This window comes from Epinephelus lanceolatus, chromosome 18, assembly GCF_041903045.1.
Source record: "Epinephelus lanceolatus isolate andai-2023 chromosome 18, ASM4190304v1, whole genome shotgun sequence".
In the NCBI taxonomy this organism is placed as follows: domain Eukaryota; kingdom Metazoa; phylum Chordata; class Actinopteri; order Perciformes; family Serranidae; genus Epinephelus; species Epinephelus lanceolatus.
In genome coordinates, this window is record NC_135751.1 from 7,005,241 (window position 1) to 7,029,621 (window position 24,381).

General features: G+C 39.3%; 1 protein-coding gene across 3 annotated transcripts in view; it reads right to left on the reverse strand.

Annotated features, from left to right (window-relative positions):
* LOC117267843 (syntaxin-binding protein 4) overlaps window positions 1-23,885 on the reverse strand; it is a 121,873-nt gene extending 97,988 nt beyond the window's left edge. For 2 of the 3 annotated variants that reach the window (XM_078161308.1, XM_033643887.2), the window contains exon 1: window positions 22,325-22,550. In XM_078161308.1, coding sequence (XP_078017434.1) covers window positions 22,325-22,467 — 143 coding nt within the window. In that variant the 5' untranslated portion in view covers window positions 22,468-22,550. Of the gene's footprint in view, window positions 1-22,324; window positions 22,551-23,714 lie in introns of those variants that run through there. The other variant, XM_078161309.1, reaches the window with a different exon arrangement.
* Window positions 23,886-24,381: the final 496 nt, after the last annotated feature.

Consider the following 24,381-nt stretch of genomic DNA (forward strand, 5'->3'; position numbering starts at 1 on the left):
GTTTGTCATTGTAACCCACTTGTGCAGTTTTGAGGTTGGTTGGATGTACTGCCAAATTCACAGAAGTGACTTTGGAGACACCTTATGTTAGTGAAATGAACATTCAGTTCAGGGGCAACAGCTCTAGTGGACATTCCTGCAGTTAGCCTGCCAATGATATGCTCCCTCAAAACTTGGGACACCTGTGGCATTTTGTTGTGTGATCAAACTGCAAATTTAGAGTGGGTTTTTATTGTGACCATCCCAAGGTACACCTGTGTAGTAATGATCCTGTTAAACCAGCATCTTGATATGCCACACCTGTCAGGAGGATGAATTATCTTGGAAAAGGAGAAGTGCTCACTAATACAGATTATAATAAATTTGTGAGTAAAATACAAATATAAGTAAAATATATCTATTGAATACATAAAATGTCTTAGATCTTTAACTTTAACCTGTTGAAAATAGGAGGAAAAACACTAGTGATATGTTTAAATTTTTGTTCAGTATGTATTTGCATAAAGTTGCTACGACAGCTTTTTATTACAGGCAGACGATCACACTGATTCACAGTAGAGGTGGAAATCAGAAATGACTTTGCTTATTGGAATCATATAGTTCACTTTTTTTCTTACATTAAAGCTAAGTCAATAACTTTTATAAAAGTAACTTTTTGTGATATTTGCTGAAACTGTCACTATATTCATACAGTAGTAAATGAGACAGATAATCTGTGGAAAAAATCATATTCCTCTGCCTCCTTGTGGTGCTTCTGATTACCACATATGAATAGAACCAACCAATCAGAGCTGAGGAGTCTCTGACACAGCTGTCAATCATGTCAATCACTTAATTAACTGCATTAAAATTGTCACACCAGGCAGGGCTGATCGAATATGAATAAAGATGCTGTTGCTGGATTTCCTATTTCTGTCCTCGCATAATCAAAAAATAAATACATTTTAATGTACTGTTTAGCTGTAAAATGAGAAAGTTTGTGAACCTGCTGCTATGTTCGAAATAGTTGAGCTAAAAACTGAGCTCCACCCCTCGTCCGGAGCAAACTTACATCTTAACCTACATCATGTTCCTACTTTGACCCAAACAATGAACATTTCCTTAAGCTATAGTCAACTAGTTTTGTTGCCTAAACCTAACTAAGCTGCAACGTTAACCACGTGTTAAAAAAGCTTTCTGGCAGAAAAGCTCTAATGCTAAAGGAGTTTAGAAACTAAGACACTGAGGAGCTTGACAAAATGCAGGTATATGATGCCCTGGGAATGAGAACAGGTTGGAATGTTCCCTCTTACTCTCTCTCGCTCAGTGGTTGACAGTTCAGACATAACTGGGTTTTCAAAGAGTCACTTTTGTTGATCAAATGTTTATGTATAAGATCACATACAGCTACAGATTAAGTAGTAATTATTTTAGGTTTTATCAATAATCTGAGTCAATTAAGTTTTTAGAGTGAGGTTTTTTGGGGGGTAAACATTACAGAATTACCACTTCGCGGTTGTATGCCTCTGCAGACAAGTCAATTTGCACATACAGTACAGGCCAAAAGTTTGGACACACCTTCTCATTCAATGCGTTTTCTTTATTTTCATGACTATTTACATTGTAGATTCTTACTGAAGGCATCAAAACTATGAATGAACACATGTGGAGTTATGTACTTAACAAAAAACGGTGAAATAACTGAAAACATGTTTTATATTCTAGTTTCTTCAAAATAGCCACCCTTTGCTCTGATTACTGCTTTGCACACTCTTGGCATTCTCTCCATGAGCTTCAAGAGGTAGTCACCTGAAATGGTTTCCACTTCACAGCTGTGCCTTATCAGGGTTAATTAGTGGAATTTCTTGCTTTATCAATGGTGTTGGGACCATCAGTTGTGTTGTGCAGAAGTCAGGTTAATACACAGCCGACAGCCCTATTGGACAACTGTTAAAGTTCATATTATGGCAAGAACCAATCAGCTAACTAAAGAAAAATGAGTGGCCATCATTACTTTGAGAAATGAAGGTCAGTCAGTCCGGAAAATTGCAAAAACTTTAAATGTGTCCCCAAGTGGAGTCGCAAAAACCATCAAGCGCTACAACGAAACTGGCACACATGAGGACCGACCCAGGAAAGGAAGACCAAGAGTCACCTCTGCTTCTGAGGATAAGTTCATCCGAGTCACCAGCCTCAGAAATCGAAAGTTAACAGCAGCTCAGATCAGAGACCAGATGAATGCCACACAGAGTTCTAGCAGCAGACCCATCTCTAGAACAACTGTTAAGAGGAGACTGCGCGAATCAGGCCTTCATGGTCAAATAGCTGCTAGGAAACCACTGCTAAGGAGAGGCAACAAGCTGAAGAGATTTGTTTGGGCCAAGAAACACAAGGAATGGACAGTAGACCAGTGGAAATCTGTGCTTTGGTCTGATGAGTCCAAATTTGAGATCTTTGGTTCCAACCGCCGTGTCTTTGTGAGACGCAGAAAAGGTGAACGGATGGATTCCACATGCCTGGTTCCCACTGTGAAGCATGGAGGAGGAGGTGTGATGGTGTGGGGGTGTTTTGCTGGTGACACTGTTGGGGATTTATTCAAAACTGAAGGCACACTGAACCAGCATGGCTACCACAGCATCCTGCAGCGACATGCCATCCCATCCGGTTTGCGTTTAGTTGGACGATCATTTATTTTTCAACAGGACAATGACCCCAAACACACCTCCAGGCTGTGTAAGGGCTATTTGACCAAGAAGGAGAGTGATGGAGTGCTGCGGCAGATGACCTGGCCTCCACAGTCACCGGACCTGAACCCAATCGAGATGGTTTGGGGTGAGCTGGACTGCAGAGTGAAGGCAAAGGGGCCAACAAGTGCTAAACACCTCTGGGAACTCCTTCAAGACTGTTGGAAAACCATTTCAGGTGACTACCTCTTGAAGTTCATCGAGAGAATGCCAAGAGTGTGCAAAGCAGTAATCAGAGCAAAGGGTGGCTATTTTGAAGAAACTAGAATATAAAACATGTTTTCAGTTATTTCACCTTTTTTTGTTAAGTACATAACTCCACATGTGTTCATTCATAGTTTTGATGCCTTCAGTGAGAATCTACAATGTAAATAGTCATGAAAATAAAGAAAACGCATTGAATGAGAAGGTGTGTCCAAACTTTTGGCCTGTACTGTACATCTATTTTTGTGGTGAGATGAAAACCCACAATTAGTGTCACCATTTCAATATCTGACCAAATGCTTTCCCTCCTGTTTCTGAGATATGCCGTTGAGTAATGGCCAGAAAAGTGTTATATGCAGAACATTATGATGTTGGAGTGAAGTTGACCTTTGACCTTTTGGATACAAAATGTCATCACTTCATCATTTAATCTCATTAGACATTGTCCTGAAAAAAATTATAATTATCATATCAATTCTGAAATTATGGCAAGTTATGGCCAACATGTTTTGTGAGGTCACAGTGGCCTTGACCATCAAAATTTAATCAGTTCATCATTAAGTAAATGTTTGTGCCAAATTTGAAGAAAGTAACTCAAAGTGTTCTTGAGGTATTGCTTTTATGAGAATGACACAGATGCAGGGTCACACTGACCTTGACCTTTGACCACCAAAATCTAATCAGTTCATCACTGAGTCCAAGTGAATGTTTTTGCCAAATATGAGGAAATTCCCTTGAAGCAGCTGTGGGGAACTTTTTACCATTCATAAAACTGTCCCTAGTTCGTATCCCCCCCCCCACCGCCCCCCTTGAAGATCCGCATATTTATTTGAACCCAACAGCGACTTTCTCTACCTAGCACCTGGAAGTTGCGATCCGCCAATAAATTGAGAGAAGAAGAAGAGCCGTGTTTACAGAGAGTGTTCTAAAAGAAAAAGAACAGAAGAAGGCTAAACAGGATAGTGAAAGGGCTCAAGCCCAAACGCGTGTAAACCTCAGTCAGGCATTCACCAAGTGGAGAGAGCTGAGAGATCTGAAAGGTTTTAAAACTGATCCCGAGTTGGCCCTTTTCCTAATCGACAGGTATGTAATTTTTGTTTTTATTTAGAGAATATACCGCAACTTGTTAGACGTTGTTTCACTTCAATATATGATGACATGATGGAAGTTATAAGCAAGCTAAATGTAACGTTAGCTGATGTGAACCGCTTTTGTCTAGTAACGTTACAACAAACGCCACAAAATTATCTGTGAGTGTGACCATGAACACAAATATACAGCAGGCAGTTGTCCTCAGTTTATAAGAAATTCAGAGCTACACCAGAACATTTATGACTTTCCTCTCGCTCTTCAAAACAAATGCATGCGGTAATTGCCGGTTGCAGTCAAGTTTTTACGACACCAGGCTGTGGGTGTGATACCGCTTCGACCAAAGGGGGGCACTATAATCAACGAAAATGTAAAGTTCTGCACAGTTGCTTTAAGGTAGTTCTTGCAATATTGCATTCACAAGAATCAGACAGACAGACGGACAGATGGACGGACAGACAGACGGATGGAATCATAATGTGTTATGATTATTGTTATATATTATTATTATTATCATTATTACAATTATGAGTGCTTAAAACTATTATCATACAGCGTATAAAAGCAGATTATATCGCATTATAAGTATAGTATAGTGTTTAGTATAGTGTGTAGTCGTGTTTAAAATGCACTGTGAACATAGGTGTCAGAAAGTGTAACGGATACTTTCTTGAAGAAAGGTAACATTAAGTGGGTTAGTTTTAAAACCTGGTTTTATAAAATATTTTACCCTGTGAGCACTTTATCATTACAAAAATGTTTTGGTTTGGTTTGTTTTTTATTATGAGCAAAAAGAGGTAACATATAACTTAAAATTAAAGAAGCAAATTCTAAACTGAACATCCAGAGGGAAAAACGGACGTTGAATTGGATGAGTGAGGGCTTCCTTAATTACTTAATTTGCCTCCAGCTGACTGAAAGGCAGTGAGCTCGTCTCAGCTAATTACAACTGTAAGGTCACACACCGGCAGCAAACTTACATCCTCTCACTTGAAATGGAGAAGGAGAACAGGACAAGTGTCTGACACCTTTGACACTCCTTAATAGACACAACAGACCACTCAGCTGAAGAAGGTAACATCAATAGGTGGAGGGGGAGTAAGAAAAAATCAGCAACAAGCAAACTTCCCTTGAGGCAAATCCAGTCAGCATTTTTGCATCAGGATCCACAACTTCTGTGGAGAGAAAATCAAAGCCAAAGAAGTCATTCCCAGCAAATCGATCATCACCAGAGGGAATGGGGACGAGAGGAGTCGATAAGAGGTGAATTGGAATCCCATTAGTTCAAATTGATTTTAACTGACAAGGAAGAATGGAGCTAATTCTCACAGTGCCTGTTAGGAGTCTGCAAAATGTAAGAGACAACTACAGAAGGAGATAATAATGCAGGAGATTACAGGGGTACAGGGCAGCGCTGAAGACCATTGTAATACATGACATGGGAACCATGTTTGTTTGAGGTGACACCTTTTTCCTGTAGGTTCACTTTTAAGTTGAAAACCCTAACATAAAGGCACGGATAGACTGAAATAAATACCTGGATGTAGACATTGCATCCAGATAAAAGACAGTGAAAGCAGACGTATTCATTCATATGCAGTCTGCATGTACAGACTGTACACGTGACATGGTCATACATTTTGGGCTGCAGGCATATGCCACAAGGAACCCTTGTGAAAAAGGGAATATCTCCAGATGAACACCCAATAGACCTGGCCCTGTGGTCATGGAGAGTATTATCTAAGAGTGTCTTTCTAGGCTGCCACACTCCTTCATTTAAATGCAAGATATTTCAGCCTGTGTTCTGTGTTTGGTCTGAGTTTGAGAGACAGCTGCCTCTCTCTCCCTCAAACTCTAAACAACCACAGATCAAATGGTAAAACCAGGTACTGCTGATCAAATATAAACCAAGATTCTGTTACTGCAGAGAACCCACAATTCCCTGTTTCTCCGTTTTCTCTGGTCATGTAGTATTTGTATCTCTGCATAGGACAGCTCAGGTTTATGAAAAAAAACTTTCCAGCAGTCAAATACTTCTTTAAGTGTACCACATGTTCATGCACAGGCACATGTTTGTGCTAATGCATGAACCATAGGCATTTTCATGAGGATGAGGGGCAATCATTTCAGCACACCTACTGAATGCATCTTTCAACATCATGGACGCCACAAACGTAGCATTTTGTTGCCAGGTACTTTACGAAGAAAGAAATAAGCATCCAGTAGCTCTCTAGAAAAGACTGACTTTCTCTTTGACATGACAGCTAACCGCTATCATACTGACAAGTTCTGTCAAAAAGAGCCATACGAGTTAGAACAGCCTTGATAATGACACATTAATTAACACACATTCAGACAAATCAGTGGGACATTGTTCGTGTTTAAATTGTTTTAATATTTAGTTAGGTAATAACAAATGTGACAGAACATTATGAACCCCTATGCAAGTATCAAGAAAACAAAAACTGAAGACAAGTTTAATCTATCTGTTATAATTACTTTAATTGTGGTGAAAACAAGGACAATTTGGTAATGAATGTTGAAAACTGGGACATTTTAGTGTTTTTTAGATATATGTCGGGACTTGGGACACTCAGCTTGAAACTGGGACAAAGCTGGACATACCGGGACATCTGGTCACCATACAACAGGGACAAAATGAGGCAGAAGACAATATTTTATCTAAATGACTGGATCTATATAGCACACAAAGCGCTTTGCAATGTGCCTCTTATTCAAACCAACGACAGCAAGCTAGCGCAAAGTGCTGATCTAGAGCAACTCAAACATCCTGCACAAGGACACCTCGACATGTGGACAGGAGGGGGCAGGGATTGAACCACCAGCCCTGTGATTGGTTGACACCCCACCTTATTTCCTAAGCCACAGTCACTTTCTGGCCTGCCTGCAGAGCATTACTGGCCAAGCAGGAAACCAGGTACTGCTGATCACTTGGATCATACCATTGTAGTGTATGCTATATGGTGGTTCCTAGCAGCAAGGAGGGTGGTCAGAATCATAGGAATAATGAATGAAGCCAAATACAGAGGCATTCCCCAAAGGGATAAACAATTTGCAGCACCCCACTCAAAGCTAGAACAATAATTCGCCTTTCAGCGTCCAAAGCACCCAGCCAAGCAGCTTTAGGACAGGTCCCTGCATGTCCTCAAGTGGCCCTGGCCAAAGCCCATTTGAACCCCACAGAGAATCTGGGCAGACCTGAAGATAACAGTTCATCAGTGATTGTAATCCAGTCTGATAGAGGATAGGAGGAGCTGAATTGTGTAGACTGAATATTTCCATGTGTGCAACACTGGTAGAGGCATAGCCACAATGACTAGAAGCTGTAATCACTGCATGAATAAAATGAGCTGAATATATAGTATATGTACTGGAAATAATATCAAGATTAATTTACAGACATTTCTGAATATATTTTCAATAAAAGGTTGGTGATATTTTTGCAGCTTTGGTAAAAACACAGAAATTATTGCCTGTATTTAAGGTCCATTATGGGTATTTAGTCACTCTGGTCGTATGGTTGTGGGGATTGCAATATGGGCTGGTTTTTTGGTCTAGGCCAGTGGTTCCTAACTGTTGGTTCATGGTCCAAAAGTGAGTTGTGGGACCATTGTGAATGGACTGCAAATGGCTCACAAACATGACAAGTTTGTAAACACTTTACTTTAAGTACAGTGAATTTCACACAGCCTAGCACAGAGTGAAGTGTCATTTCCTGCAGTAGAGTGAGTGACTAATGGACAGCTACTTGACAGAGACAGCAAACTAACTCAATGACATGGCCAAATGCAAGTATGACGTTGGATATATTAAACTGTGTGGACCTTGAACAATTGATGCAGGAGAAATCTGGACCCCTGGGCTGGACCAGTTGGCAGTTGGGAACCCCTGGTCTAGGCTGAAATGTCTTAACAACTACTTGGTGGATTAACATATAGTTTAGTTCACACATTCATGGTCCCCACAGGATGAACTGTAATAACTAGGTGATCCTATGACTTTTAATCCAATACTTCAATTAATGACCAAAACCTGCAAAACTAATGACATTCCCGTCACCCTCTGCTGTACGTTGTGTTTACTGCTAATAAGCAAATTTTAGCACGCTAACACACTATTATAAGATGGTAGACATTAGTGATGCGCAGATCCACTTATAACATGCAGGTCCAGTGGGGTGACTTGCAGGTCACGCGATTTAGGTAAGTTTGCTACAAAATATCGTAGGTTTCTGGCAGGCAGGTAATTATGCACCAAAGCAGCATTCTAAAAAAGTTAATTATAACTTACAGAAACATTGTGCAATAGTCCACCCTCCACCTTCTCTTCCCCTCTCTCTTTCTCTCTCTCCATCTCCCTCTCTGTCTCTCTCAAGTACACACAGCAAGCAGCTTTATCCACAGCACCGCTGTCCTTAGGATCTCTGTTATCCAGGTTTGGGCAGGAAAATCTGCAGAAGTCTCACATATTCAAATCTCTCTAGTCATAATGTCCAGGGAAAATATTTTTTCTCTGAGAATATGTGGGCCTAACACTGTGTTTTCACAACAAACAAACAAACAAAACAACGGCACTCACTGATCCATCTTCTTTTGTATTTTAATTGTGGACAGAAAACGAACACATTTCCGTGTAAATCGCTTTACGCTGAAACGCGTTCATTGAGATATATAAAACTTCACCGCCCCATACAGTTGCCATGAATGTTGAAATTAGCTATAGAGACCAAAATTGTTTTTGGCACCAGGCTGTTAACATGTTTATTTCTGCTGTAAAGTTGGGCGTTTTAACATGGAGGTTTGTGGGACTGACTCACTCTTGGCAGCAGCCTCAAGTGGCCATTCCACAAACTGCAGTTTTTGCACTCCCTGTAGGGTTCATTTTTTAGCTCTGGAGGTTGCCGTTTGCCAGCACATTACAAGTGAACATGCTAAACAAAACATCAGCATATTAGTATTGTCATTGTGAGCATGCTAGAGGAACAAATGACATACATTGTAGGTCCATATATGGTGTGGTAGTTCTATATAAATTGCACCACTTTTACTGGATAATCCAGCAAGGGTCAAGAAATTACCCTTAAGTATTTATTGCAGATGACTATTTCATCCACTTAAGTAACTGTTGAAGTAATTGCAGTCTGAGGAGCATTTTTGTTTAAAGAACAATTTTGTCAGATGGCTGAAGCTGAAATTATCAGTGCATTTTACAGGTGTGCTCAAATAGCATTAAGTTGTGCAAACTCTAATCTCCAGTGTTACTGTTTTGTTTCATTTTGTTGGCAACCTGACTGAATTCATGTGAAATGGCTGATGAAATTATCAGATCATTTCTATTTTTGCAAAACACATGAGACACACTACCTGCAGCACATTACTGACTATAGCTAAAACTTAATTACTTACTAGTCCTCAGGACCTCAAACTTCTCTCAGACTTTGATGCTACTTTTAGCACTAAAATGGCTTGTAAACTGCTGCTAGACCAAAACATTAGGAGTAGTTAAGTTATGACACATTCATTATTTTTAGCAGTTTCTCCTATCTCGGTCACTTAGGAACTACAACTCCAATTCCAAAAAGTTGGGGCACTGTGCAAAATGCAAATAAAAACAGGATGCAATGATTTGCAAATGCACTTTAACCAACATTCAATCACATACTGTAAAAAAACACAAGACCTACTTAATGTTCAAAATGACCAACTTTATAGTTTATTTTTGTTTGGTTGTTGTTTTTTTTTTGTTGTTGTTTGGTTTTTGTTTTGTAAATATTCACTCATTCTGAATTTGATGCCTGCAGCATGTTCCAAAAAAGTTGGGACAGGGGAAACATAAAAACCAGGAAAGTTGTGAAATGTTAAAAAATAAGAAGAAAAAAAAAAAGACCTGAATATTCCACAGGTAAACAGGCTCCTTGGTAGCATGTGATTGTGCTATGGCTGCGTCTGAAATGTGCATCCTGAAAAGGCTTGGTCATTGCAAGATTTTGTGGAAAAACTTCATGGGCAAATAGCCCCACAAGAGAACAATGTTTCTCGATGCATAACTACAAAGAAATTAGGGATTTGACCATTTACAATTTATGTCATTAAAAATTCAGAGAATCTGAAGAAATTTCATTTTGTTTTGTTTTTTTGTTGATTTTTTTGTTGTTGAGTTTGTTACTGCATCTACAACTGCAAGTTCAGACTCTGCCATGCAAAGCGAATGCCATATATCAACAACATCCAGAAACACTGCTGACTTCTCTTGGCCTGGGCTCATCTGAGATGGACTGACACAAAGTGGAAAAGTGTGCTGTGGTCTGACGAGTCCACATTTCAGGTTGTTAGTAATCATGGACGTTGTGTCCTCTGGGCTAAAGAAGAAAAGGACGATCCAGATGTTTCCCCTCTCAGTGCCCGTGGCATCATGGGTAACTTGCACATCTCTGAAGGCACCATGAATGCACGGGTTTTGGAGCAACATGTGCTGCCATCCAGATGACGTATTTTCAGGGATGTCACATTCTACACGAGTTACAACGGCCTGGCTTCATATAAAGAGTGCAGGTACTAGACTGACCTGCCTGCAGTCCAGACCTGTCTCCTACTGAACATGTGTGGTGTATTATGAAGCACAAAATACAACAACAGAGACACTGGACTGTCAAGCAACTTAAGTTGTATCAAGCAAGAATGGGAAAGAATTTCAAAACCTCAAACATTAGCATCCTTAATTCCCAAACACTTACTGAGTGTTGTTAAAAAAGGGTGATGTAACATAGTGGTAAACATGCCTCTGTCAAAAAGGATTTGCAAATCATTGCTCGCTGTTTTTATTTACATTTTGAAAAGCACTCCAACTTATTTGGAATCAGGGTTGTACTCAGATGTTTTATGAATACCACCCCTAGTCTCTTCCACTTACAAAAAATGTATTGATGACTGATGGGTTAGGGTAGGGTTTTCTCAGATCTTTTTGCACCAGGTACAACATTTTAGAACAATGAAGACCAGTGCTCTGAGATACTTTTTAGTTTGTTGTGAAGTGTTATTATTTACAATTTCCCTCAGCCTGTCTCATCTACGTCTTCAGTAATTTCTTAAGTCACCAGAATGCCTTTCAACAGACCCTTTAGAATTTGTCTGTTCACATTATGTGGAGACACAAAAAGCAGCAGCGACAGCCACATCAGTGAGGTTTCCTAAGTAAAATCTGAAGTTTCATACCTCACTGGACTGCCAGCCTGTATTCTACATTTACATACACATCTATCCAATAATGACCTTGAATAAACAATAACGGAACAAAGGACATACGTATGTACATTATAACAATGTGTCCCAGATAGGGAGGTGAGAGACGCTAAGGCCAGGTGACTTAATGAGAGCATGTTGTTTTCCTCTGTCACAGCAGAACTAAAGTGATGTTTGTTGCCACCAGAGGCCTGAATACCACAGGACAGGAGTCGAGTAAATAACTGTCAAAGTGCATCTAGTCACACCTGCCACCACTGTCACAGCCTGTGGTCACTTTCACAATGAAAATCAAGTCAAGGACACCAGGTAAAATAAACAAAATGTAAGTAGATATTAAATAAAAAGTGCTATCTGTGATGCTTCGAACAGTGTTTTAAGGAAAGGCTCTCCATATTGTAGATATAAGCCTACAGTATTAGGTGGAATATTTGAATTCCAAAAAAAAGTAGCTAAACATGGTTCATCTGCACACACTGTGGTGACACAGAGCTGGCTGAAATCGTCAAAGTTTCAATGTTAATAGCGTAAATTAATATAGTGACTAGTTAGGCTTTCACAAACACAGCATTTTATTTTCTGTGTTTATTTTCTTAAGCAAAACTGAGTTACCTTAGGGAAATAAACACAGAAAATAAAATGCTGCTTCATGGTAAACCAATACAAGAAAGCACACACATATACCTACTCCCCTCACAGGGATGCATAAAATACACCAAAAGCAAAATATCAGGTAGTGTAAGTAGCAACTGAAGCCTAAATATTGTTGCAATTTAAGCCATAAAAATGTAGATTTTCTAAAAAGGAAACCAATTATTTCTTCATTAAAGAGATTTGTTTTATCTTCTCTTTTGTATATTTACTATTGCTCTCTAATAAAGCAAGATTACTCAATTAATTGATGGATTAATCAGTAGAATTCTCTATAACTATAATAAGGGTTCAGCGATTGTATTGGGCTGGCCTGTGTATTAGTCTTAAGCGATAAGGCACTGTTTGTCACTGTCGCTGTTTTTATCGTGAGCCGAATTATCCAGAGAGGTCTCCTCTTTAAAACAAATGGACTACGTGATTAAAAACAGTAAAAATACTGAGTAAAGCAGTTTTGTGTTACAAATTTAAGTTTCACTGTTTTTCTTGTAGGCTGTTTGGCATTTCGCAGACAGGGCCTGTTTTGTGTGCTCATCTTTTTTTCATGATAACTGAAAATGGGCACACCTTATTTCTGATCCAGGCGTTCATTTACTGTGAGCCAAATTATCCACAGAAGTCTCTACTTCTCCACAACAATCAGACTTGGTGTTTTAAACTGGTAAAAACACTGAATAAAGCAGTTTCTAGGGCTGCCTCCCAATAATTGACCGAACGTTAGCTGACCAGAACTAACTGTCTCACTAGTCTGCAAGATTTCATTGGATGCTTAGTTGCAGAAAGAATAAGAAAAACGTGAAACTCTATTAGGAGCTGTGTCGTGTCAAAATAAAACAAAACCTATATGACTGGACCATGTGGGAATTTAATTTGAAAGGACAGACACGCTCAGCAGTCAGACAGGAGTCACATTAATTTACAGGGCTGGTACCTGCAGTTATTACACAGGCTAGTTAATAACATGTCAGGCAGGAAATCCAAAACGTGGGATCATTTTGAGAAGGTGAGGGACGAACCCAAGGTGATACTGTATGTAAACTCTGCAGGCAAACATTTGCCTATCATTCGTCAACTACAAACATGACGTTTCATCTGAAACATGGAAGTAGCTACATGCCCATTAGCCACTTAGCACAATCACTACTGCTTTGCTGACAGTGTAATTAACAGACAGCTCGCTCAGTGTGTGACGTGCACTTGTAGATAAAATATAGGCCTATATTAATGAAGGTTCATTAGTATGGTTTTGTATTTCTCTGTAATGTAGCGCAGTGTTAACAATGTTACTGATACTATTCTTTCCCAGATCGTGAATTCAAACCATTTTGGTGCCCACCAAAAAATATATAATTTAATAATTAAATCAATATCGTAAACATGATAATGATGACTACTGGTCGACTAGGAAAATTCTTAGTTGGGGGCAGCTCTAGCAGTTTCAGGTTACAAATCAGTGTTTCTCCCACACTGTTTGGCATGTTGGAGACAGGCATTAGCTTAGCACCTGCTAATGCGTGCTCACCTTTTCTGTCTGATAACTTAAGACATTCTAAGTGTGGTGGCCAACATGACAACGTGAATGTCCCTATCTAGAGCCAGTGTATGGTTACTGTAGAAACGTGGCAGTGAACATGGCAATCTCTGTCGATGAGGACCTGCTCCCTTCACAGATATAAACCAGCATCCCACGAAAAAGGAATTAAGTAAAATTACAAGCCTCTGCATGCACAATGCATTCTGCCATCATATGTGCAGCCCTTCCTACTGCTAACACTGCTGCACTGTCTGAGCCGAAGGACTACATGCTTTCATACAAGTTTTTATCATATTTCTAAAGTGGATATATTCTATATAACTAGCAGATAGTAGCCAGATTTCACATAGTATGTATCTGACAAATTAATAGATTTATTTAGCAAATTAATAGATGATGCCCTTTTTTATGGTATGGTAAAGGTAAAGGTATGTTTGGCATGATTAATACAGCCTAAGCAAATAACCTCCATATTTCCATTTTATTCCTATTATTTCTTGTTAAATCCCAATGTAAGTTTCCACCTTGAATATTTGCGGAATTTTGCAACCATAGTCTAAACACCACCTGCCCCATGTTGGTGTGAATACACTCCCTCTGGTACTCCTTGCGGGTTCATCGGGTGATCCATCACTGTGACTTTTCCAGCAGGGTTTTCCTGACTTTTTGGCTGAGCCTCTGATAAGCAGCCTGTAACCTGCTCCTGACCTTTAGCTCTGGATTCCTGCCACTGTTCTACCCTCTTATCCACCACTTCCTCCTTCCAGTGACTTTTCAGTCCATTCTCCTTCACACCTGCTATTATACAATTCTCCATCCCGTCTATCCCACTGTCAAATACTAATAAAGCTGTTTTAAAATGTGCCCAGCCTGTGGGTCTGTTCCAGAAAACATTTTTTAATCTGAGCCAGGGTGAGCTCAGTTTTTTACTGATTGCTGAGCAAAATCCTCCCAAAGCACGCATTCAGTTTGACCAATCACTTGATAAAAATTGATACAAATAAAATGTGCTAGTCACAGCAGGGACCTGCTTCCATCATATCAGCAGTGAACGAATACAACAGGCTGATATTTGAAATGGAACAAAAGGCCAGTATTGGCTTGATGGTTCTGTCTAACCAGAGCATCCAGTGCCAAAAGCAAAACATGAAATTGAAGTGGAAGAGACAGACAAAAAGAAAAGAACAGTGTTTTTTACTGAGCAGCGCACCATCTGTCTCACTGTCTCAACATCCTGTTTGATCTGTGTTGGCAGCTGCAGTGTGTGATTCATGCTCCATGTATCTCTGTTCAAATGTCTCTGAACACTGAATGAATTTAAGTATCTGCATAACAGAACAGACATGTAAAATTTGCTTAACATCAAGAGGCACCGTTTCCTATGATATGCAGTCCTTATGTCACTGATAAAGAATTCAACATGGTACCTGAGAGTTGTCCAGTGACACACTGGGCCACATCCAAGACGTGATATACGAACAATGTTTCTCTTATTTTTACTCATATCCACGATGTGTTATATTTATTAATACCCACTGATCTCTAGGATTTACCAATGTTTGCTTATATTTGCTTTTCTTTTTGGTAAGAGAAAATTTGGAGAGGTCAAGAACACTCATAGAGATAAGACAAAAAAATCTCGTCACACTCCACAAGTTGTTTGTCCAACATGAGGAAAAGTAAGTTTTAAATATGAGGAACATAAACCTGCAGGAATATCATCAAATATAAATTATTACCGTGAAACGTTAATTAAAAGCCCAGGCTATTGTTTGGTCATCAATCAAATTGTTGATTTAAACCAGTATAAATATTAATTGTATAAAAATTAGGCTTCAGATAATATATCAGTTATGAACCATTCATTTAATCTAGCTTTGACAGACAGCAAATCAGACAGAAAGTTACAGCACTCAAGGATTGCGGCACCCGGCACACTGACACAACACCACTTTATCCTGTTAAAACAATACTTGCAACTTGGATTCATTTTCATGAAAAACCCTTTTGATTCTTTTGATCTGAGGAGCCTTACAGACTAAAGTAATACGATAACTTAGAGGGTAATCAAGGAATGGACACATAATTTGAAGTAGCCAACAACCCGGTTTTATACATCTTAAGAACTTCCATAAAAATGAACAACTTGGCAACCAGACCAGGTGTCTGATTGAGACAGGCATTTATATGTCAAAAAGTGTAGCCACACCAGGCTAGTAAAAGGCACTGAGCATTTAATTTGGACTAGGCTTTTAATTGAGGTTTTACAGCATGTTTTACAGTAATTGCAATGATTGGACTATTAAAGGAATACTGCTATAGATGGTCCATTGATCCCAATTACTGTCATTTCGCATACTGTGCATCCAGTGCTGGAATGTAACTAAGTACATTTACTCAACTACCGCACTAAAGTACAAATCTAAGGTACTTATGCTTTGAGTATTTTCATCTCATGCAACATCTACTGCACTACACTTCAGCAGTAAATACTGTACCTTTTACATCACTACAACTATTTAATAACTTAAAGCCTCACTGTGTAAAAATGGTGAGTAACAGTGACAAAAGCAGTCAGATTCTAGATTGCAGCGCTCACTCGCGCTCACACACTCACCCCTCCCGTCGGGTAAGTGACGGTGGCCTGGTAGGACAAAAAGCCTTGCGCAGACAGCAGAGTTTTTCGAGTTTTTCAGGAGTATCTAGCAACGAGGTGAATATTTATTTAGGAATCTAAACTATGTTATGATATGTTATAGCTTACCAGTGAGCTATAGGTTACCTGTGAGATATATGTTAGGAGTGTTTTATTTCTAATTGTTTTGGTAACACGAGCATTAGCACAGTAATGCTAAAATAACACGTTTTATGTGATAGTCACGGCACAGTGGGGCAAATATAGCTTGGTACGATTATAATATATGCGATTCCAGAGTGTTATTCCACAGGACACAGGGAGATGAGGAAGTGGGAGAGGGAGAGGAGGAAGACCAGGGAGAGGAAGGGGCGAGGTGGTAGAAGCGGTGCAGGAACAGTCAGGTGAAGAGGTGTGTCTCGCTACCCAGAGGGAAGAGGAGGAGGAGAGGATGGACGCCTTCGCAGCAGCGCGAGAGGAATCAACAGATTAGGATGTAGGCTAGGCTAACCATTTAGTTATAGCTCTGGGATAACGTTAGCCAAGGCTAGGATAACGGTAGCACGTAAACGTAGCTGTCACTCGAACTTAGACGAGAGGGAAAAGTAGTTGCAAACATGAAGCCAAAATGATTTTAAAATATCAGATTGAATTTCCTGTCTAGCAGAAAGCAGGCAACCTCCCCATCCCTTGTGAAATCCTCCCCCTTCAGGAGTTCTTTCCACCTGGAATAAACAATGCCAATATTCACTCGCGTTTTGTCCCGTCCTCGCTTATCTGATCTTTTTCTTTTATTTGGTGGCTCGGTTTCCCTCTTACGGGGCAAAACATATGTGTGGTCCTCCATTTAAAGTGCAACAGAATCATAAAAGCACAAAGCAGGTTCACGCAGAAGCGCCCCGGATTGATCTTCACCTTAACCGTCTCCAGTGACGGCAGGTTCTAGGTAAACGTGAAAGGCGAAGCACGTATATCCCTTTTGGCCACTGTATTCAAATATGGCGACGCAAGAAGGCAGCCTCCAGCAGACCACGCCCTGCCTGTGTATATATAGAGAAATCATTCTAAGCCTATGAGAAAGCTTCCATTTGTATGTGAATTGCATTACACTTTAACAAATATATATTTATGAAAGCAATAGTTGATATTTGCTAATAAACAACCACGTAAATTACACATTGTAACTTTAAGTTACTAGTTGCTTTACAAAATAAGAGTTTTGCACACAAACCATATGAAAATATACAAGTGCATCTAAAACGCATCAAAGCTTCAAATATGAGAACTTGCTTTCATTATTCATAAATCATCTTCATTTATATTTTTTTCATATTCATTTATATTTTTTTCTGCATTTCTTACATTTTGCAATTTTATTCTAAAGGGCCACTGTGTAAAATGGGTTGAAAACCGTTGAAAACAGTGACATCAGTGGTCAAATTCTAGATTGCAGGGCTCACTCGCTCACCCCTCCCGTCGGGTAAATGACGGTGGCCTTGTAGGGACAAAACGCCTTGCTCAGACACGAGTTTTTCAGGAGTAGGTCTATCTAGCGACAAGGTGAATGTTTATTTAGAAATCTAAACCATGTTACGATATTGTAATGAATCACTCACGAGCAGGAGACCAGAGGAGCGTTCGGGAAAAAGGCCAGTTTATTTGAGCACTCCAGAAACTCCGGTAACACTCCACTCCATCCCAAACTCTGACTCTTCTGGCCTAACAGACACACTTCATAACTTTACACACATACTCATTTACAATACCTAGCGGGTACCCCCTCCCCTCTCTGCTCCGCCAATCTCCAGCCCGCACACTGACTGACAGGGTAGCTGGTAAACAGTGCTCAGCTGTTTATTTAGCCTAGCAATATCTCCGGACTATAGTAGCTGCAATGGACGACTTTGAACGCGATTTTGAAGAGTTTCTTGTAGCGGACACAGACCCAGAGCCATACCTGTTTGAGCCGGAGCATACAGATGAGGAACTTGGATGTTGAGCGGGCGAGAAGAGAGGCTGAATCCTCCGCTCCCATTTTGCTGCACAGAATGGGATTCGGTGCTACCATCGTTGGGGTGATATATCATCAGGAGGAAAAGCGCCGCAGAGTGCATCACAAGGAGTGAAGTTGCGTCTTCTTTTCCTTGCAGATGACGGTTCGGGTTCATTCTCTCCTGTTGCGTGGTAAGTGTGGTCCATTCGCAAACTTTATAACTAAAAAAACCTTTCACTACTCTCTATCGATGAACTACTAACACTCTCTGCTGTTTCCTCCTTCTTCTTCCTTCCTTCCGCTGTCTTCGTTGGTTTATTTATACCTCTCTAAAGCAAGGCCCTTGCTATATATATATATATATATATATATATACGCTACGAAAACCAAACAAATTTTATTTTATAGCGATTATACACTTTTATAAACATATTAATGGGTAGAAGAGTCAGATTCAGATTCAGATTTGACAATAAACCATGCCAAATATTACACACTGGCCCTTTAATGCAGTACTTTTACTAGTAACAGAGTATTTTTACAGTGCGGTATCTGATATGTGTGTGTGTGTGTGTGTGTGTGTGTGTATATATATATATATATATATATATATATATATATATACATATACACATATACATATATACATATATATGTGTGTGTGTATATATATATATATATATATATATACACACACATATATATGTATATATATATATATATATATATAAATATACACACATATATACTGCTGCTGTGACATTTACAGCATTACAAATGTTTTGCTAACTGTTTTCTGTTTTTTGATTTTCCTGCAATGCCAGAAAAACACTAGAAAATGGCATGTTTTTTACAGCCTTTTCTGAGAGAAAATTCAGAGAAATTCTAAGAGAATGTTGCTGCATGAGGCCCAATGACAAGACAGTGGCCAAACTCTCATATCTGTTTTATAATACCTCAGATCAACACCAGTGTAAATGACAGGGAAAAGGACAATTAGTTGACTAGTCAAATAAACCTTGCTACTATAGCTAGACAGCACCAGAAATACTGGTTGATTAACTTATTATTACAATTATTATTGTATGCAATTGCATTCATCCAATAAATGCTGTTGTCATAATCAGGCACATTTTTTATTAACTTTTATTTACGGAGTTGTTGTCATGTTTCGTAGGATAATGTGTAATGTTCATAATGCACAGTGCAAAGAGCCGCACATTTCATCTGCATTTAAAATATGATTTAGTGATGAAAAACTGTGATTAGCGATTTCAAATGGTTCTCATGTTATATGTAATATTATTTTGGACAAAGTTTAACCTTATATATCTTCAATTGTGCTCAATTTGGACTGTCTGAGTGTTTTCTTACCTTTATACCTGTCAAATAGATTAGGTTTTAACTTCCAATTAAATGTTAGTGAAGTTAGTTCTTGGGAAGATTCCTGTTAAATGATCTTCTTATAACCATATATTTTACTCATTTTTGAGAAATGGGACAAAAATCTGTGACACATCTTTAAAGGGTCAACATTTTCATTAAACATATTTTAAATCAAAGATGATTATAACAGCACATTTTTACAATGATGTTATCAGTAAGTACTGTTAGTTTTACATTTTGAAGGCTTTTAACAGATTTTTTCATTCAAGTTGGAATTCTTGTCTGGGACTAGGGTGATTCCTGGCACAGGGCATGTTTAGAAATTTTTAAAAAATTATATTTTATATAGATAAAACCTTTAAAAAATTATGTTTCACCCCAAAAACGGAATTCATGTGTTGAGAAATTATAAACTTAATTTTTTATTTTCTTGGTAGGACATGATTTGTCCCAATTCTCAAGAATGGGTAATATACAGTACTTAAAACTTTGATACTCAAGGCTCTTTGAAACAAGTTCAGCTGAGCTTGGTGTGTTTTGTTCCAAGTCAAATTAAAAATGTGGTTCACTGGTGTAAAATCAAAGCAGACCAACTGCAGGACTGTGTGATAGTAGGAATGTGACTTTAGCATGAATTAAAAAGCTATCATCATTTACAGATCATATCTTCCAAGCAATATATACATCTGATCTATATAATCACGCAGGATCAGTTGTTGTCCTGATGGACACAGCTGATGGTGTGTGTGTTTTAACAGTTCCTCATTAAAGTGAAATGTAGTGGCTACACGGAAACTGTCGTCCCTGGTTTATTACAGTGCCAACACCTCTGTTTCGCTCTCTTTATACCAATACAGCCTGAGGACAGATGAGGTCCGGTCTCAACTAATGCTTGTAATCAGTTTTCTTCATGAGCTCTTGTGACACTGAACACATCAGGTTCAGTATCAGTCACAGCAATTTGATGTATGTAATACTGATGATGCAGGATGACATCACCAAAACTGTCCAATAAATGATTTACCTGTCAGTCCATATGACTGTGTGTTTATATCGCTTGGTTCATTTGTAATAAGTCAGTGTGAACAAGAAACAAAGCCAAAAAGGCAACAATGGACCAAACTACAGCTGTTAACACTTTTTCTAATTATCAAACCTCAAACAAGATCACAAGCATCACACCACACCCCCAACATAACAGTCACAGCTTCATATTATATATGGCTTCAGTACCAGATATGATGTCTCACTTCACACCTTCCCATGATAATTATGTAAAGGGTAACTTTGTTTTTTGTTTTTTATCTGGACCCTGCATGATTTGTGTTTAAGTGACTACTGAGAACAACAATTTCTGAAACTGGTCCAGTATCAGGAGAGACGGCTGTAGCCAGCAGCCACCAAATAGACAGACAATCCCTGCGAGCAATTGAGCACCGATGATGTACATCCACTGAAAATGTTTGTTTTTGCCACTGACAGGCTCAGACTGCTTTTATGCTTACAGAGGCTGACCTCTTTGTCAAAGAGTAAGATCCTTGTTGTTTCACCAGACACAGCCCCAAAATTGCCATCACCAAACACATCCGACTCTATTTAAATCAACAGTATTCCATCACTGTAAAACACACTTCATTCAATGAAGCAAAATAAAACTCACAAATGCTGTCTTGGTTCGTGTCTCCACTGTTCCAACAATCATTACCTCTGCTTTGGTTGAAATAAACTCTTAATTCACCCAGTTAGATGTGAAATTATATATACATGCTAAAATAACTGTTTGTTTAAATGGAGCCTGGTTGGTTTGGTGATGGTTATTCCAAGGCTGTTTCTAATTAAACAAAAAAGATCTTCAACAAAAAGACCAACCTCCCCACAGATCATTTCTATAATGTTGCCAGACACTTAACAATCTGAGTCTGTCATTGGCAAAAACAAGCACTTTTAGAGGACATAGATTTACCAGTGTCAAATGCTGTTGTTCCCATTAGTCACTTACACACAAAAACATGGGAAAAGGGGTCCAGGTTGGAAAATATAAAAGGTACCCTTCAAGAAAGTCCGAACCTTCAATACTGAACAGTGCAATGCTCTTAATTTCATATTTGTCTCTTGTGTTGTTTATAACAAATCATTGAGTCATTGTGGTTTTATATGACTATGACTGCTGCCAAACAACCACTCACAAATTTATTCAACTATGGCTTTCAGTTTGAGTGACATATTATCCAACCATGGGTCAGGCACTGCATTGTTATGCAGCGCATTAATACAAATTCAGAAATAGGTCAGGATGACCATGAATCATTCTCATTCCACACAATTACTTCTTTTCTGCCAACACCTGAGTTACCAGTCACATTTACATATGAAATGGAGTTTGCGGACCTTAAACACAGACAATTCAGATGTTACTCAAAAACACATCATTAAAAGTATTATCAGAGTATTACACAGTAACTTACTGTGTATAAAGTTTGTTATGAGTAAATCATAAATCAAGCCAATCTTTTTATGTACTACTGGATTACTAAACACAAAGCACAAATGTATATATTGTCAATGGTACAAATTTAACACACCAGGTTCTGATATTCCTGCAAAATAGCACAACTTTAAAGAGCATACAATCTCACATCACTCCTGTTTTCTTAGTATTGCAGAACTTCAGCGGTGAAGTCCATCAATTTCATGTATAAGTGCAGGTTTACTTACTCCTCACTGCCTTTTTTCAAGCAACCCAGACAAACTGACCTCTGTACTGGCAGCCGTTTAAAGCAGCACTTTCTCAGCAGATTATTAAGCATCCCTCCTCACCGCTGCGTCTGACCCTCCCTGTGTCACACCTACCTGGTCTTTATGGTGGGATTCATCCTGAGAGGAAACAGTCCCAGGTCTATGTCTTTGCTGTCAGGATTAAACTCTAGGGCTCCTGAGACGTAAATCAGAAAGTAGTCCCAGAGTTCGGGTAACTTCTGGGAGGAGAGAATCATGAGGGAAACTTTGGGGGTGGTTCTGTTTGTGGGAGAGATGGCTGGCAATATGTGGGTGTCATTCAGAAAGAGGGGCACCCAGCAGTGTCACATCACCTCCCTTCAGCTTGCCTTTAAGCGCTCCCAGCTGACCCAGCATCAACAGCCCACTCAGCAGCTACTTTTAGCTGACTGACTCCTCCCTCCAGGCCAAATCACAGGAACAAAATGAACTCCCCTAAACTGCCCTACTTTCCCATGACATCATTCACATTTCATCTTTTTTAATCTATCTTTATGTGGAAAACTCAAATATTGTTCTTCTGAACTGATTTAACTGTTGCTTTACAGATGCCATATGTATTTCCTATTTGGCTCTAAACATTGTGTTTACATACGGTGTGTGACAAACTGTATAATAGCCCAAATCAGTCATTGGTAGTGCTTAATGTTGCTTTATTTTGACAATGCTGTTTAAAAATGCCACTGGGAGTTACCTTAAAGAGGCTTTATCCCACTCCTTAAATACTTTAATTGCACATGTGATGCACTGTTAGTGGTAATTATGAATTTGCTTTATCTACAGGGTTTAAATTTTGCAGTTATTTAAAATGGTTTAAAAAAAAAGGTAGCCTACTACAGTAGGGTTTAGCGTTTTGCCAAAATGACAGTTTCCCTTTAATTTTGAAATACTATTATTTTTATATTTTGTGGTGAAAAATTTAAAGAAGTTTCAAATTAGACAAAAAAAATAACACTTTAACACCATTTGTGTACGCCATCCCCACTAACACACACACACACACACACCCACACACACACACACACACACACATTCCCTATCAGGTGAAAATAATTTAAAAATTACAATTTTTAAAAACAAAAAGTTGGGCTTCACATATTTCTAGGCAACACTGAGAATACTGAACATTATATATTAAAATGCTCATCTGGCAAATTCCGCGCATACCCTATACCGGACCCTGCACCCTATAGTCTACCTATGATGAAAACGTCACTTTGATTTAAAATATGGTAATATATCAACTAATTTTTATCGCTTGTGTGTACACCGGTGGTGGGAGGAACAAGTGAGCCACATTTTTAGAAGTAGTACTTCTTGGTTTTGCGTGCCGAATCTATCAGGGGAATATTATTGATCTGGATGAAACACAGAATTTGCCAGATTAGTAATTAAGTTATGTCTCGCATCCTCTCTTCCCTGAGCGACTTGAGGCTTGAACCCAAACTTGTGCATTTTCACGTACCAGTAAATGAGCGACAGTCCATCGAAACGCTCAAGCTCTCTCCCCCTCTGTTTCAGCAGAGACATATTATCCAAAGGTGGTCCAGGTGTTCAGCCCCCACGCTGCCGGTACGGAGTTTCACAGCAGAAACTAAGTGCCCCCGTCCCACAAACGCATCCCTCTGCCCGCTCCTCAACTCGTCAACCCGCGTGCCTTCGCTGACGGCGTGGATGTGTCAGCATTCATCCCCCTTCAAATCAATGAGACGGACACTGCTCGCCGGTAACGGGACGCTCTGTCGGCCCGATTCTAATCTGACGACACGTGGGCTTTTTCCTGCTGACTGACCTTTATCCATCTGTTTGACAAAATTTCAGTGTCCCTTGAGCCGCAGCACAGTTCTGACAGATCCTGGTGTGCTGAGGACACACGGTGGATTTGACCCCTGTGGATCAGTGCTGCTGCATTCAAGGTCCAATTAAGAAAAACAGTCCGTACGGTATCCGCGGGATAAGTAGTCCACCTGCTTGGAAGACTTCCTGACAGTCACCTGATTTAACAGAGTGATATTCTAGTAGTTGTAATAGTTGTTAGTGATGGGAGGAGCGATTCTTTCCACAGTTTAGATTCATTTGACTTGATACTTGTAAATGTATCAAACCGTTCGAACCTTCTAAGGTACTTTCTG